Source organism: Somniosus microcephalus, chromosome 3 (genome assembly GCF_052327205.1).
Source record: "Somniosus microcephalus isolate GS21.2 chromosome 3, FLI_Smic_1.0, whole genome shotgun sequence".
Taxonomy (NCBI): domain Eukaryota; kingdom Metazoa; phylum Chordata; class Chondrichthyes; order Squaliformes; family Somniosidae; genus Somniosus; species Somniosus microcephalus.
In genome coordinates, this window is record NC_140989.1 from 301,110,169 (window position 1) to 301,124,604 (window position 14,436).

At 44.2% G+C, this 14,436-nt stretch overlaps 1 protein-coding gene across 3 annotated transcripts in view; it reads left to right on the forward strand.

The window, feature by feature from the left end:
- Positions 1 to 14,436, forward strand: part of hook1 (hook microtubule-tethering protein 1) — a 115,086-nt gene that overhangs the window by 71,938 nt on the left and 28,712 nt on the right. For all 3 annotated transcript variants that reach the window (XM_085982844.1, XM_085982842.1, XM_085982843.1), the window contains exons 12-16: positions 408 to 518; positions 3,941 to 4,028; positions 4,512 to 4,572; positions 7,770 to 7,910; positions 11,014 to 11,101. In XM_085982844.1, coding sequence (XP_085838970.1) covers positions 408 to 518; positions 3,941 to 4,028; positions 4,512 to 4,572; positions 7,770 to 7,910; positions 11,014 to 11,101 — 489 coding nt within the window. The remainder of the gene's footprint in view (positions 1 to 407; positions 519 to 3,940; positions 4,029 to 4,511; positions 4,573 to 7,769; positions 7,911 to 11,013; positions 11,102 to 14,436) is intronic.

Below are 14,436 nucleotides of genomic sequence, written 5' to 3' on the forward strand. Positions count from 1 at the left end.
CTTCAATCCCGTCAATTTCCCTAACCCCATTTCCCTACAAATACTGATTTCATTCAGTTCCTCCCTCTTATTAGACCCTATGTTCCCCGACATCTCTGGGAGGTTATTTGTGTCCTCCTTTGTGAAGACAGAACCAAAGTATGTATTTAATTGGTCTGCCATTTCTTTGTTCCCCATTATAAATTCCCCTGATTCTGACTGCAAGGGACCTACGCTTGACTCCACCAATCTTTTTCTCTTCACATACATATTTTGTTATATATTTTATTTTGTTTGGACCAGTGCCATACTGGGTAGTGCATTTACCTAGTGAACCATTGAGAAAGGCCACACTTTTCCCAATTTACTGTAACAGTGCCATTTGATCTCTTTTTTTTGTAACACTGGATGCTATTTTGTCATAAAAGGTTCAGGAACTTCACAACTCATTGTCTGAGGAAGTGAGAAGAGCTGACAAACTGGCTTTTGAGCTGAAACAGGTTGAGGAAAAGCATGAAACATTGCTGAAAGAAAAAGAGGCAAGTGCCCTTGGTATTCAGATAGAAATGCATGGCCTGGTTTCTTTACTTCTTCAAAACTGACTACAGGAAACTTCTTCAAAACTGACTACAGGAAACTCTTTTTTATCCGGCACCGACGAGACCGGCGTGATGCCGTTTGATCAAAAAGTCCGGATTACAAGGTACGAGAGCCCCGTACACGGCCACAGGTGCAGGAGCCCCAGTTACACGGCACTTATGCAGGAGTCCCGGTTACACGGCCACAGATCCAGTTGTCCCTGTTGCACGGCCACAGGTGCAGGAACCCCGGTTACACGGCCACAGATCCAGGAACTCCGGTTACACGGCCACTAATATATAGTAAAACTTACCTGAACCTACTCCTGAATTTTGCCGGTTAAGAGAGATTTCCAGATATTTAGGTGTCGGTTAAAAGAGAGTTTCCTCTACCTTGCTTACTGAAATGTTTTAATCCCTTATGTCACTACAAGGTATTTATTATGACATGGTTTCCATTGCCTAAGAATCTGTCAACTATTGTCTATTTTTGCATTTCCACTGAGTGGATGTATGCTGTAACACCCAATATTACAGTGTTAAAATGTAGCAAATGTGATAAATTATCACCCCAGTTTACTTGGATGTGGTTTATCTGATTTTCACCAAAATTAAGAAACAAATACATTTCAGCCTGTTTCCCTATCCTTGTTGACAAGTAGATATAGTTCAGGTCTTTTGATAGTGACTAAATCCTGCAAAACCCATATGTTGTAAAACATCATAGTGAAGATTTGATGCATAGTGCTTTACTATTTTATCTAACACTCAACACTTTTTGTCTCCTCGATGTACTGTATGGTCAGACTTCCTTCCGTCTCATCTTTCCTGCCCTGCAAATTTCCTTTCCATAGAATGTCCATATTTTATACCTTCTCCAGCTGAAGGAATGTCGATTTTCCCAAGTCCCCCTCTCCCAGTGCAGTTGCATAGATGACAGGTGGGATGCTGCATGGAAGTAGCAGGTTAGCTAGCCTGTTTCTTCTCCCCTTCAGTGTGGAAGCAATTAACCTCTAATTAACACAGTTGAGACTGGGAACTAGTCATCTGAGAACTTGGAGTGCATACTGTAAGAAATCTACATGGATACAGTCTAGTAGTTACGTTATAGAACCGGCAGCTAAGAGGCTGTGAGTTCAGCTGCAACCATGGCGAGTTATGAAATGAGATTTAATAAATCTGGTAATTTGTGTATTGGCACCAGGAAAACAATCATGATATCTTGTTGGATTGTTAGAAAAATCTAAGTGATTTACTGCTGTCCCAACCTATGATTAACACTACCATCTAAAGTGGCCTAACAAGGCACTCATCAAGAAGAAATCCCAGTGTTACCACTACCTCAGGGCAACAATAAAATCCAGCATTCCCACATCCGCGAACAAATAATATGTGTAGTGCCACACAAATTAGGATTATTTTAGGATGGTATGAGGTAACTTTTTACCGTAAATGTTAAAATGCTTTTCAGAATTTGGCCGATTATTGCTACGATATTTGCCTACGTTGTATTTAGGCAATAGTATAAACAAAATGCCATGATAGTAGGCTTCAGTGAGTTGTTGAGGATTTTAACATAACACAAGTCACTTTCCAAAGAGGATACCAGTATGTTTGAACCCAAATAAGCTAATCTTTTGAGTTCATTATTACTGTACTAGATTGAGAATATATGCATACTTCAGTTTTGAAATGTGTTTGTATTAGAATACAGCTTTAATGCAGAACAGTGAAATTAATTGTCCATTTTATAATAGTTCTCAGCTGATCAGAAACCTGCTCTTTCTAGGTATGTAATGGAGCACATGTCTGAATATTTTGCTCAAGTGATTTTCCTGTCCAAATATCTATTGATATTGGTTAGTGATTTTTTTTCTACAGTTGGCAAGAAAACTAGTTATACGTCGCAAGACTTGTTTTCTTTAAGTCCCGGGCTCAAGGAGAAATTGCAGAGGAAGCAGAAAACTGCAACACCAAAAACATCATCTGTCATCAATTAAAGATATTTTTCCCTGGGGGGAAAAAATCATTTACACAAAAAATTGATTATCCATAAATAAGAGTTTCTAGTAATTTTAATCGAGGAATTTAGTTTTAAGAGTTTAGATGATTAACGTGACTCTGACTTCGCACACTTATAGTTTGACGTGATCATAATCTTGGTTGGATTTGTGTTTTATAATGGCCATACTATTTTCCGCTAATCAATCTCTATCTCTCAGTGATGGAGGCGCAGTCCTGTACCTTGCGGTCAGCAGCGAAGCAAAGGTGTTCGCCGCTGGCCCCGAAGTAAGCTTCCCATAAAGATCTCGCAATCTCTGTGGCGAGAAGTTTGGCTTTCCTGACGTGCAGTTGGAATCAACGTAGTTTAGTGGGAATCCCGTAGTGTGAGCTGCTGTGACGTCAACAAGCTGTCTAAGCAGCCAATCACATTGCAGAATTCTCACAGACAGGGAACCAGGAAATAGAAAGCACTAATAATCACTTTTCAAAAAATTTACAGAAAGAGATAAATAAAGGTTGGGGGTAAGGTAGAAGCTGAAATATCATGAACAAACTTTAAAAAAAAATTTTAATTTTAAAATCTAATAATTTTTAACTTAATGAAGAAATTTGACATTGCACCAATATAAAATTAGTTTTTTAGGGCCAGAATGGTTGTTTATCAGAAGTTATTACTCAGATTGCCGTTAAAAACCCAGTTGCACCTCATTTGAATGGGTCTAACTTTTGATGGGATTTCTAACGGCGATATTTGTTTAGAAAAGGGGAAGTTTTCGTTCAATCAGTGATTTCACTGATTGCCAGCTCGGGGATGTGGGTGGGGTGGGGGGGGGGGGCGCGGTCCACAGCGCAGCTCGTGGAGGAGCAGTGAATGACAGACCACAAGTTGAAGATTTCCGCGTTAGGCAGAGCATGTGCTAAATCCTGAAGTTGCCGTCAGTTTCAAGGCGAAATGACGGCGAACGCTGCCAGTTTGCCATCAGGACCACAAATTCCGGGCCATAATTTTTAATCCTCCAGTTTAATTATCATTTTGCATCAGTGCAGCAGATTGTGATGACAATTGTCCACACTAAAAGACATTGTTAGCAACAAAAGAAAACAAAAGTAGAACAGTACTGAATTTAAAAACCATTCCATGAGGTTCACACTATATATACTATAACAAATAATGGATGCCCTGGAGTGATTTGAAGTCTGTAATGTAGTCTCTTCATTCGGCTGCTAGTTTAGTAAATCATGTGAGATTTGATATTTATGAAATCAGCAATGCTGCCTTACACACGTTGCTTACTTGTTTCATTTGTTGAGAAGTATCTTGTAACATCTTTATGTAGTTGCATGTGGCTATTATTTACTGGCTAATTTTTTACATTCAGCGACTGATAGTAGAACGCGATACTCTTCGAGAAACCAATGAAGAGCTCAAATGCACACAAGTGCAGCAAGACCACTTGTTGCAATCAGGTATACGTCAGTTTCTTTAATTCTGTGTTCTGTACTTTTTGTAGTTTTCCAACAACTAGGATTGTGTATATTTTTTCTTCAAGAAGTTAATATGTCTTTAAATCTGTAAATATAAATCTATTTGCAGCACTTTTGTTGATTTGTCATAACAGCATTATTTTGTGTTATGGTATCATATCGAGGTTTATAATTCACAAGTAAGAACTTTTTAATTCACTGAAATACTGCCTCATACTAACTCCACGGAAATGTTACTGTAACAGAAGGCTGATACTATGAAAATGCTCAAGGCATTTGTTAAGGTTAAATGTGATGATACCCATTACTTGGTTTTTGCACAAAGCACTTTTCATAATTACGTATATCTAGAGAATTTGCTATGAAATGGTGCATTGGATCAAGGAGATGTAAGTGGAACCATCATGTTAAAATAACTGAAATGCCATCAGTAAATGGTGAATAATCTTAAATTTTGTTCTCTAGGTAAATTCGCTTTGGGTTCACATGACCACCTTGCAGCTGAAATTCTTCCTGTGGAATATAGGTATAGTTCTTACATTTCAACAACAACTTGTATTTATATAGCGCCTTTAACGTAGTAAAATGTCCCAAGGCACTGCACAGGAGTATTGTAAGACAAAAGATTTGACACCGAGCCACATGAAGAGAAATTAGCACGGAAAGAGGTAGGTTTTAAGGAGCATCTTAAAGGAGGAAAGAGAGGTTTATGGAGGGAATTCCAGAGCTTAGGGCCTAGGCAACAGAAGGCACGGCCACCAAAGGTTGAGCGATTATAATCAAGGATGCTCAAGAGGGCAGAATTAGAGGAGCGCAGATATCTCCCGGGGGGGGGGGGGGTTGTGGGGGTGGAGGAGATTACAAAGATAGGGAGGAGTGAGGCCATGGAAGGATTTGAAAACAAGGATGAAAATTTTGAAATCGAGGTGCTGCTTAACTGGGAGGCGCTGCTTAACCGGGAGCCAATGTAGGTCAGCGAGCACAGGGGTAATGGGCAAACGGGACTTGGTGCAAGTTAGGACATGGGTAGCCGAGTTTTGGATGACCTCAAGTTTACATAGGGTGGAATATGGGAGGCCAGCCAGGAATGCATTGGAATAGTCAAGTCTAGAGGTATCAAAGGCATGGATGAGGGTTTCAGCAGCGAATGAGTTGTGGCAAGGGCGGAGACGGGCAATGTTATGGAGGTGGAAGTAGGCGGTCTTTGTTATGCTGTAGATATGTGGTCGGAAGCTCATTTCAGGGTCAAATATGACACCAAGGTTGCGAACAGTGTGGTTCAGGCTCAGACAGGTGTTAGGGAAAGGGATGGAGTCAGTGACAAGGGAACGGAGTTTGTGGCGGGGACCAAAGACAATGGCTTTGGTCTTCCCAATATTTAATTGGAGAAAATTTTTGCTCATCCAGAACTGTGTGTCGGACAAGCAGTCTGACAATTTAGAGACCATGGAGGGGTCGAGAGAAGAGGTAGTGAGGTAGAGCTGGGTGTCGTCAGCATACATGTGGAAACTAACACTGTGTTTTCGGATGATGTCGCCAAGGGGCAACATGTAGATGAGAAATAGGAGGGGGCCAAGGATAGATCCTTGGGGGACACCAGAGGTAACGATGTGGGAGCGGGAAGAGAAGCCGTTGCAGGTGATTCTCTGGCTACGATTAGATAGATAAGAATGGAACCAGGCGAGTGCAGTCCCACCCAGCTGGACGACGGTGGAAAGACGTTTGAGAAGGATGGAGTGGTCAACCGTGTCAAAGGCTGCAGACAAGTCAAGAAGGACGAGGAAGGAAAGTTTACCTTTGTCACAGTCACAAAGGATGTAATTTGTGACTTTACTGAGAGCTGTTTCAGCACTGTGGCAAGGGCGGAAACCTGATTGGAGGGATTCAAATATGGAATTGTGGGAAAGATGGGCACAGATTTGGGACGCGACAACATGTTCAAGAATATTGGAGAGGAAAGGGAGGTTGGAGATGGGGCGGTAGTTTGCAAGGACGGAGGGATCAAGGGTTGGTTTTTTGAGGAGAGGGGTGATGACGGCATATTTGAGGGAGAGAACCGTTAAAAATATCAGCTAATATGGGAGCCAGCAGTTTGGTGGGAATAGGGTTGAGGGAGCAGGAGGTGGATCTCACAGACAAGATGAGTGCAGAGAGGTCATGAAGGGAGATCAGAGACAATCTGGAGAAAGATGTGAGTTCAGGGCTAGGGCAGGGGGAACCTTAGAGGAAGTTTGGCCCAGTGGGCTAGGGGAAGGAAGGGAAGTGGCAGAGGCAGCTGAACAGATGGTCTCAATCTTACAGACAAAGAAGTCCATGAGCTCCTCACATTTGTTATCAGAGGTGAGGGTCGAGGAGACAGGGGAGAGGGGTTTAAGAAGGTGGTTAGCAGTAGAGAATAGGAGCCGGGGTTTATCTTTGTATTCCAGAATGATTTTGGAATAGTGAGCAATTATTCAAGAATTGAAATCCCTCAAATTAATGCTGAAATTTGGAAATCATGTTTTTTAATACACTTTTGGGGGGAAGAATTTGGTTGATTTGTGCCTCCCACCACTGCCCTAAGAGGCCGCTAAAGGGGCGCAAAACAACTAGCGCCCAGGCGTGGCACCGCTAACGCCTCCAGCGAAATTCAGCGGGAGGTTAGCGGTGGCGGTGACTGTTAGCGCCCCACGGCGTTGCGCCTCAAGCAATGATGTCATCGGCGTGCGCAGCGCCCCGCTCGCGCCCCGGCCACTATCTTCAGTAGCACCACCTGACTTACCGCCGGACGCTATGTCCGACAAGGTCATGGGGGCCTACCTGCGGCCAGGGCAGCGCAATTTAAAGGGGAGGTGCCGGGCGGCCATTTTTGTTGCTGGCTGCCTGCCAGCACCTGCCCCCGTTGCTGTCCCCGGCCTCCTCTGCAGCCCCCACATGGGGTTGCGGCTACACTCCGTGAGCCCGGCACTTCTCTTGAGTACCGGGCTCTTTTACCGGCATTCCGATCCCTGGTGGCCCAGGTGGGTCCCGGGTCACACTGCGCTAGGCCCCTCCCCTTTAATAAGGGAGGAAGGCCTGCAGTACCGCGGCGCGACGTGCCACAGCGTGTGGCGCTGCTGCACATAGCAGTGCGATATTCACTTGTAGTGCCTCAAGAGGGAGGCAGGGCACTTCCAGTAGCACCCCGCCTCCCTCTTGGTGTGCTACCAGTGAATTTCAGGCGCGGGGGCACTAACTTTATCGTGGCGCTAAAAGTAGCCTCCCGGCGAAGTTAGCGCCCCAAATGGGGCACGACCCAATTTTGTCCCCTTTATCTTTTCAGTGTAAAAACAGGTTCAATTTCTGGCAAGATGAACACTAATCTCCTTGGCCCTGAATTTCCACGGGTCTCTCAATCTACCATTTATGGTGTGTCTCCAGAGGTTCCATTGATCTCCTGCTGAAATTACAGCAGATCAGGACAATCCCCATGGAAATTCATGGTTGCTGTAAAAGTACATTTTAAGCACTTCAACAAAAAATAAATGAATAAATAAATACAAAAATATCTAGTATAATGAACTTTTCTAAACTTGTATGCTAATTTTTTTGTTGCACTTGTCTAACTTGGTGATATTTATTGCTTAAAAGTTAATTAGGTCATTATTACACCGTAATATCCAACTCTCACCCAGAATACAATGATTACAAGTGCTGGGACAGTTGCTTTAAGCAATAATATTGCAATTCGCTTTGGGTGTGCAGGGAGAAGTTCATTCGACTGCAACATGAGAACAAGATGTTACAGCTGCAGCAGGAGGGATCAGAAAATGAGCGCATTTCAGTGCTGCAGAAGCTGTTGGACGATGCAAATCGGACAAAGAATCAACTGGAGACAGAAAATAGGTACGGGTGTTTTTTAAATACATCTTGGTTTGCTCTTCAACTGCTGGTTTCTCAGGAAATACTTTTAAATGCAAGGGCACCAGTCTGATTTGTACCCTGGATCTTGCAGCTGAGTTAACCTTTTTTGCTTTACCTTTTTCCAACAGGTTTTAAATGATCTTTTATGATGCAAAAACAATAATTTTGAGGGTAGTTTTTTATTATCGCTGTTGAAAGTGTTTAGAGGAGCTTGCATAGGAACAGAATTGTAATAATGGGCAAATTAACTATCCTGAGAGGTTGCCAGAAGACAAAAGTTTGTGGTCAAAATGGAGAGGGGTTCTTAGAGTGCATCCAAGACTGTTTCCTTAATCAGTGGGTTGCATGTCAAACAAGGAAGATGCAATACTAGATCTGGTTCTGGGTAAATCAGGACAAGTTAGCAACCTGATGATGGGGAAACAGTGATCCTAACCTAATTAACTTGAAAGCAGATAAACAAAAAGGGAGTCAAAGATAAAAATGTTGGGCTGTAAATTAGCTAATTTCACTGGGATGAAAGGGGATCTAGTCCAGATTAATTGGTTGGGGAAAATGGCAGATCAAACAGTGGATCAGCTGAGTCAGATGCTTAAATACGAGAAGGATAAGGCGCACGTTAAATATATAATATATTCCTACTAGACATAAGGAGTGTGTCATAGGTTGTGGAAAATTGGAGAGATAAGAGCTAAAATATGGTATTTAAAAAGAGGCAGGTGAATAATATAGGGAGGATAATGCAAAAGAAAACTGAGAAATATACAAAATGTAGAAAGGAAGATCAGAAAGGTTAAGAGGGAGTATAAAAGAAGACTGATGGTCAACATAAAGAGAATTGACAAGGATTTTTCTAAGCACATATATAACATGACAATCATGATGAGACTACTTAGAGATGAAGGGGGCCATCTTGTACTTGCGAGTGAGAGAATGGCAGAGGTGCTTCATGAATATTTTGTCTTATATTTTAGAGAGGAAGGTGAAAATAGGACTGTAGGCACACCTGAAAAAAAGTGGAAGAGTCATTACTGGAGATACATATTCAAAAAGAGACCATACTGAGAAAATGAAGGGGCCTAAAAATAGAAAAGTCCAAATATTATGCATCCCAGAATACTGAAGGAGGTTTGGGAGGACACAGCAGAGGGACAAACCATAATTTTCAAAAAATCCATGGAAACAAAAATAATACCAAAGGATTGGGCATTTACAAAAGTTACAACCTGTTGTAAGCTTACAAATGATAGGTCAGTTAGTCTTACCTCAGTTGTGAGTAAGCTTTTGAAGTCCATAAAATGGAATGAAATTAGTGAACACTAATCAGGGACAGGCAGCATGAAAGACCAGGTTTTGATTGACTGACTAATTTAATGTAATTTATGTGAAGGGAATGTGGTGGGTCACATTTTTAAAATTAATTCTCTAAATGTAGCCGTCACTGGCAAGGCCAACATTTATTGCCCATCAGTAGGTGATGGTGGGCCTTCTTCTTAAACCATTTAGTGAAGGTACTCCCAGAGTGCTGTTAGATAGGGAGTTTCAGGATTTTGACACAGCAACAATGAAGGAATGGTGATATATTTCCAAGTCGGGATGATATATGACTTGGAGATGAACTTGGAGGTGCCTGTGCTTTCATGCATCTGCTGCCCTTGTCCTTCTAAGTGGTGGAGGTCGCACGTTTAAGAAGTGCTGCTGAAGAAGCCTCGTGGAGGTGCTACAGTGTATCCTGTAGATAGCACACACTGCAGCCATGGTACGCCAATGGTGGAGGACTCAGCAATGGTAATGCAACTGAATGTCAAGGGAGGTAGTTATGGTCTCTCTTGTTGGAGATGGCCATTCCTGACACTTGTGTGGTGCAAATGACAGGACATATCTGGGCAATTTTCCACGTTGCTGGGTAGATGCGAGCTTTGCATTTTTTTTTGGCATCTGCTGGGTGCAGGAGTGCCGTGCGATCAGTCCAGCACTTTAGCTCAAGCTGAGTGCCGGGCTGACCGATCGCAGCACTCAGCCTGCGTCCGGTGCAAAATTTTTTTTTTTTAATCACCCATTTTTTTCATGTCGGCCAGCCACCGCGCCTTTAAATGGCACCCCGCGAGCAGCCGGCCTCACTGTTCACGACCCCTGCAGCAGTCAGTCACATCGCCCGGTGCTGCTGCGGGGCGCGAGGGGGAATTTTTCTCCTGAGGCTCTACCGGGGCACTGCGCCTGGAGATGATGTCATGATCTCCGGGTGCAGAAGATCGGGGCGATACCTGGTAGCGCCACCGCTAACCTCCCGCGGAATTTGGCAGGAGGCGCGGTTCAGGGGGCGAAAAGCCATTTGCGCCCCATTAGCAGGCGCTAATGATGGGAATTTCGCCCCCTAAGATTCTTAAAGAGTGGAAGAACAGCGAGATCAAGGGGTGCAGATCCGTAGTTTTTTAAAGGTGGGAGTGCAGGTAACAAATACAATTTAAAAATGAACAAATGATATTTTTGTTATATATAAGGATTATTGAATATTAAAGCAAAGAAGTGAGTTAAATTTGTACAAGACAGTTGGCATATTGGATGTAATGCAGAGCGCCTCATCATAGGAAGGTTATTAGAGCCACAGAAATGGTACAATAAAGATTTGCCAGATTGATATCCAAAACAAAAGTTAGTTATGAAGAAAGGCGTTAAGATTTTTTTCACTGGAACAGAAAAGGTTAAAGGAGGGTCGAAAGGAGATTTTCAAAATTATGAAAGGTTTGAGAGGTAAATAGTGACCAATTGTTTCCATTGGTTGGTGAATTGGTAATAAGAAAGAATATACTAAGGATTATCATTAGAAGACAGATGGGGAAAGTTAGAGGAAATGTTTTCACAGAGAGAGTGAGAAGTAACAATTGAGGCAGAGAATATAAAAAGGAGTTGGTTAAATATTTGAAAGGGAAGAATATAAATGGATCTGGGGAAAGGGCAGGGAAATGGAATTAGAAGAGTTGGCTTCAGTTGAAGAATTAGCACCAGCACAGCACGATGGTCCAGAGTAATAATTGGTTTAAACAAGCCGTTTTCTATTCTTTATATATTTTAAAAATATAAACAGACTTGAAAACCAGCGTGTACAAGAACTGCAGCACCAGGTTGAAGATCTCCAGAAATTCTTACAGGAGCAAGGCTCTAAGGCGGAAGAAGTGAGTGATTGATTGAAAATAATTTAAGGTTATGTTATCACATTTATAAAGAAAACAAAAAGTATAGAAGTAATTACTTGTGTTTCTGTACTGGACTTCTAAACAATATATTTGGAGACTAGGACACCTTTCCTGAGTATAATTTACAAAACTTATGACACAACAAAAGTTAAATCTAGTTGTAATGTTGGATACTGAATAACGAAATCCACCGAGGCTACTTTGCATTGTCACTGAGGTACGGTTGTCAACCAGTCCTTTGGAAAATTCCTCTGCAGGCTATTTCCGATTGCAACATAATCACTATCTACAGGAAACTCTCGTTTAAACGGCACCTAAATATCCAGAATTCTCTATTAACCGGCAAAATCCATACTCCGAAAACAACACCTCAATAACCGGATATGTTGCCGAGTCCGAGTCTCCCGCGGTGGCCGAGTTAGTCAGTGGGGGTAGTTCTCCAAACTGCCACTACTCAGCTTCTTGGCCCTGTCGGAAGTCCGAACACCTCACGAACAGGAGTCTGACTCTCCCGCGGTGTAGGTGAGTACCCAATTACTGTACACTGCACATTTCTTGATTTTTTAAATTTTTGTTTGTTAAAAATAGCCTCGGTAGATAACCCTCTCCGTCATCCAGAATTTTTAATCAACTGGCACCAACCCGCTCCCGTCGGTGCCGGATACCAAAGAGTTTCCTGTATATTTTTTAAATGATATCCCTTGCAGCTGTGGGGAGGGAGAGTGGTGCATGAAATATAATCTTCCTCTTAATGCTTAACTTCCACATCAGTAAATTGTAGATTTTCATTCTCAAATCAGTGGTGAATTAAGAATAGTTGGACAAACTCCTTTTGATTGATTATTAGTTGACTCATGATGAAGGAAACAGGCCTTTGTTTCTTTGATGAAACACAGAAAAGATCCAATAACTGGACCGAATTGCCGGTGGCTGCAATAATATTGTAGCAGTTAAAAAAAATCCCATTGAATAGGACAGTCAAAAATGACATCTGTTCCAATGAGCAGTTGGTGGTAGCTGTCTGAGACACACTACTTTAGGTGGAAATTGAGGGAGTTCACAAAATCAGGCTAAAGTGATCTATAAAAGATGAGCAAGTTCCCTTGAATCTAAAGATTGTTTACTGAAATACAGCTGACCATCTAGACATTTTTTTCGATTTATATTGTTCAAATTGCAAGTGCTTAATTTTGGTTATAGCTCTGTGGTAAACCACTGTTGTTAGTATTGTTGTACTTGTCTGTGCATGCCTCAGCTGACTCCGCCCCTGGCTCCACCCTCATGGCTGGGTATAAAGGTCGCTGCTCAGAAGCCTCCGGCCCTTTTGGATACCAGGCAACCCCAAGAGGCATGCTCTGTTCTTTGGTAATAAAAGCCTGTTTATTACTTACTCAATCTCCAGTCTTTTGTAGCAATTGATAGTGCATCAATTTTATTACCAAAGTTAAATGTTGGCTGCGGATGCTGATCAACCGATGGCGCAAAACGCTGAGCAGCAGGCGCTGCTGCGAGCCCTCAGACCAACATGCCTGGACCTAGACCCCCAAGAAGCGGGTTCGTCGACTAAATTCGCACAATGGCTGCGTTGCTTTGAGGCGTATCTGGAAGCCTCGACCGTGACTCTTGATGAAAATAAACTGAAAATCCTGGCCTCGAAGGTGAGCCACCAAGTCTATACTTTAATCCAAGATGCGACGACCTACGCGGCGGCTATCGACCTACTGAAAGGGCAGTATGCACGCCCGGTTAACACGGTCTATGCCAGGCACCTTTTAAGATCTCGCAGACAGCAGCCCGGGGAATCGGTGGAAGCCTTCCTACGGGCACTGCGGGTACTCGGACGCGGCTGCGACTGCAAGGAAGTATCGGCCGCGGCACATGCGGAGGGACTGATACGAGACGCTTTCGTTGCGGGTCTAAGGTCCGACTACTCCCGGCAGAGGCTGCTGGAGAAGGGTGAAATAGACCTGACAAAGGCAGTGTCCCTCGCGCTCTCGCTCGACGCGGCCCACAGAAATATGGACGCTTTCTCCCCTCATCGCCCCGCGCCGTGGACGCCGCAATCTTGGGCCATGGGACCGCCACCTCCAACTGCTGCAGCGATGTCCAAGGCACAAAAATGCTATTTTTGTGGCCAAGCTAAACACCCTAGAGCACGCTGCCCCGCGAAGAATGCTACCTGCTCCGGCTGCGGGAAGAAAGGTCACTACGTTAGCGCCTGCAAAGGGAAGACCGCTAACGCCAGCAGCGCTGCGTGCGAACCGTGGGCGCAGCCATCTTGTCCGCCATCTTGGGCTCCCCCAGCCGCATGGGGACCGTGGGCGCCGCCATTTTGTCCGCCATCTTGGACGCCTCCGACTTTGGTTACGGGGGACCCGGACTCCACCACCGCCTCATCGGACGACCGCATCGACACGCTTGAACATACGCTGGCTTCCGTGACGCTGGATCAATCTCTCCCGCATCAACTGTCCAGGTCCATGATGGACATTACGGTAAACGGCTGCGCCACTACCTGCCTTTTTGACAGCGGGAGCACGGAGAGTTTTATACACCCCGACACGGTGCGCAGTTACTCTCTCCCGGTCCTGCCGACGCGTCATCGCATCTCTATGGCTTCCAAAGCCCAGTCAGCGGACGTCGGTGGCTACTGTATGGTGACTCTTTCAGTGCGGGGTACTGAATACAAAAATTTTAAACTTCTGGTCCTGCCCCATCTCTGCGCTGCCGTCCTACTGGGGTTGGATTTTCAGTGCCACCTTAAGAGTGTCACTTTAGCGTATGGTGGACCCCTCCCCCCTCTCACAGTCTGCAGCCAGCAGTTTTTAAATCGCCCGCCGCGCGCCATTTGCAGCCTCTCCACCCTTAAAGTCTCCCCCCCCTCCTTGTTCGCTAACCTCACCCGCGACTGTAAGCCCATCGCTACCAAAAGTAGGCGTTACAGTGCCGGGGATAGGGGTTTCATTAAATCCGAGGTAGCGAGACTCCTGAAGGAAGGGATTATCGAGAGCAGCAATAGCCCATGGCGAGCACAAGTGGTGGTGGTGAAGGCTGGCGGCAAACAGCGCCTAGTTATTGACTACAGCCAGACGATCAACCGCTACACCCAGCTGGATGCATATCCACTCCCCCGCATATCTGACATGGTCAATCAGATAGCACAATACCGGGTGTTCTCGACGATTGATCTGAAGTCGGCATACCACCAGCTCCCCATCAAGGCTGAGGACCGCCAGTACACAGCTTTTGAAGCTGACGGTCGGCTCTATCACTTTCTCAGAGTTCCCTTCGGCGTCACCAACGGAGTTTCTGTC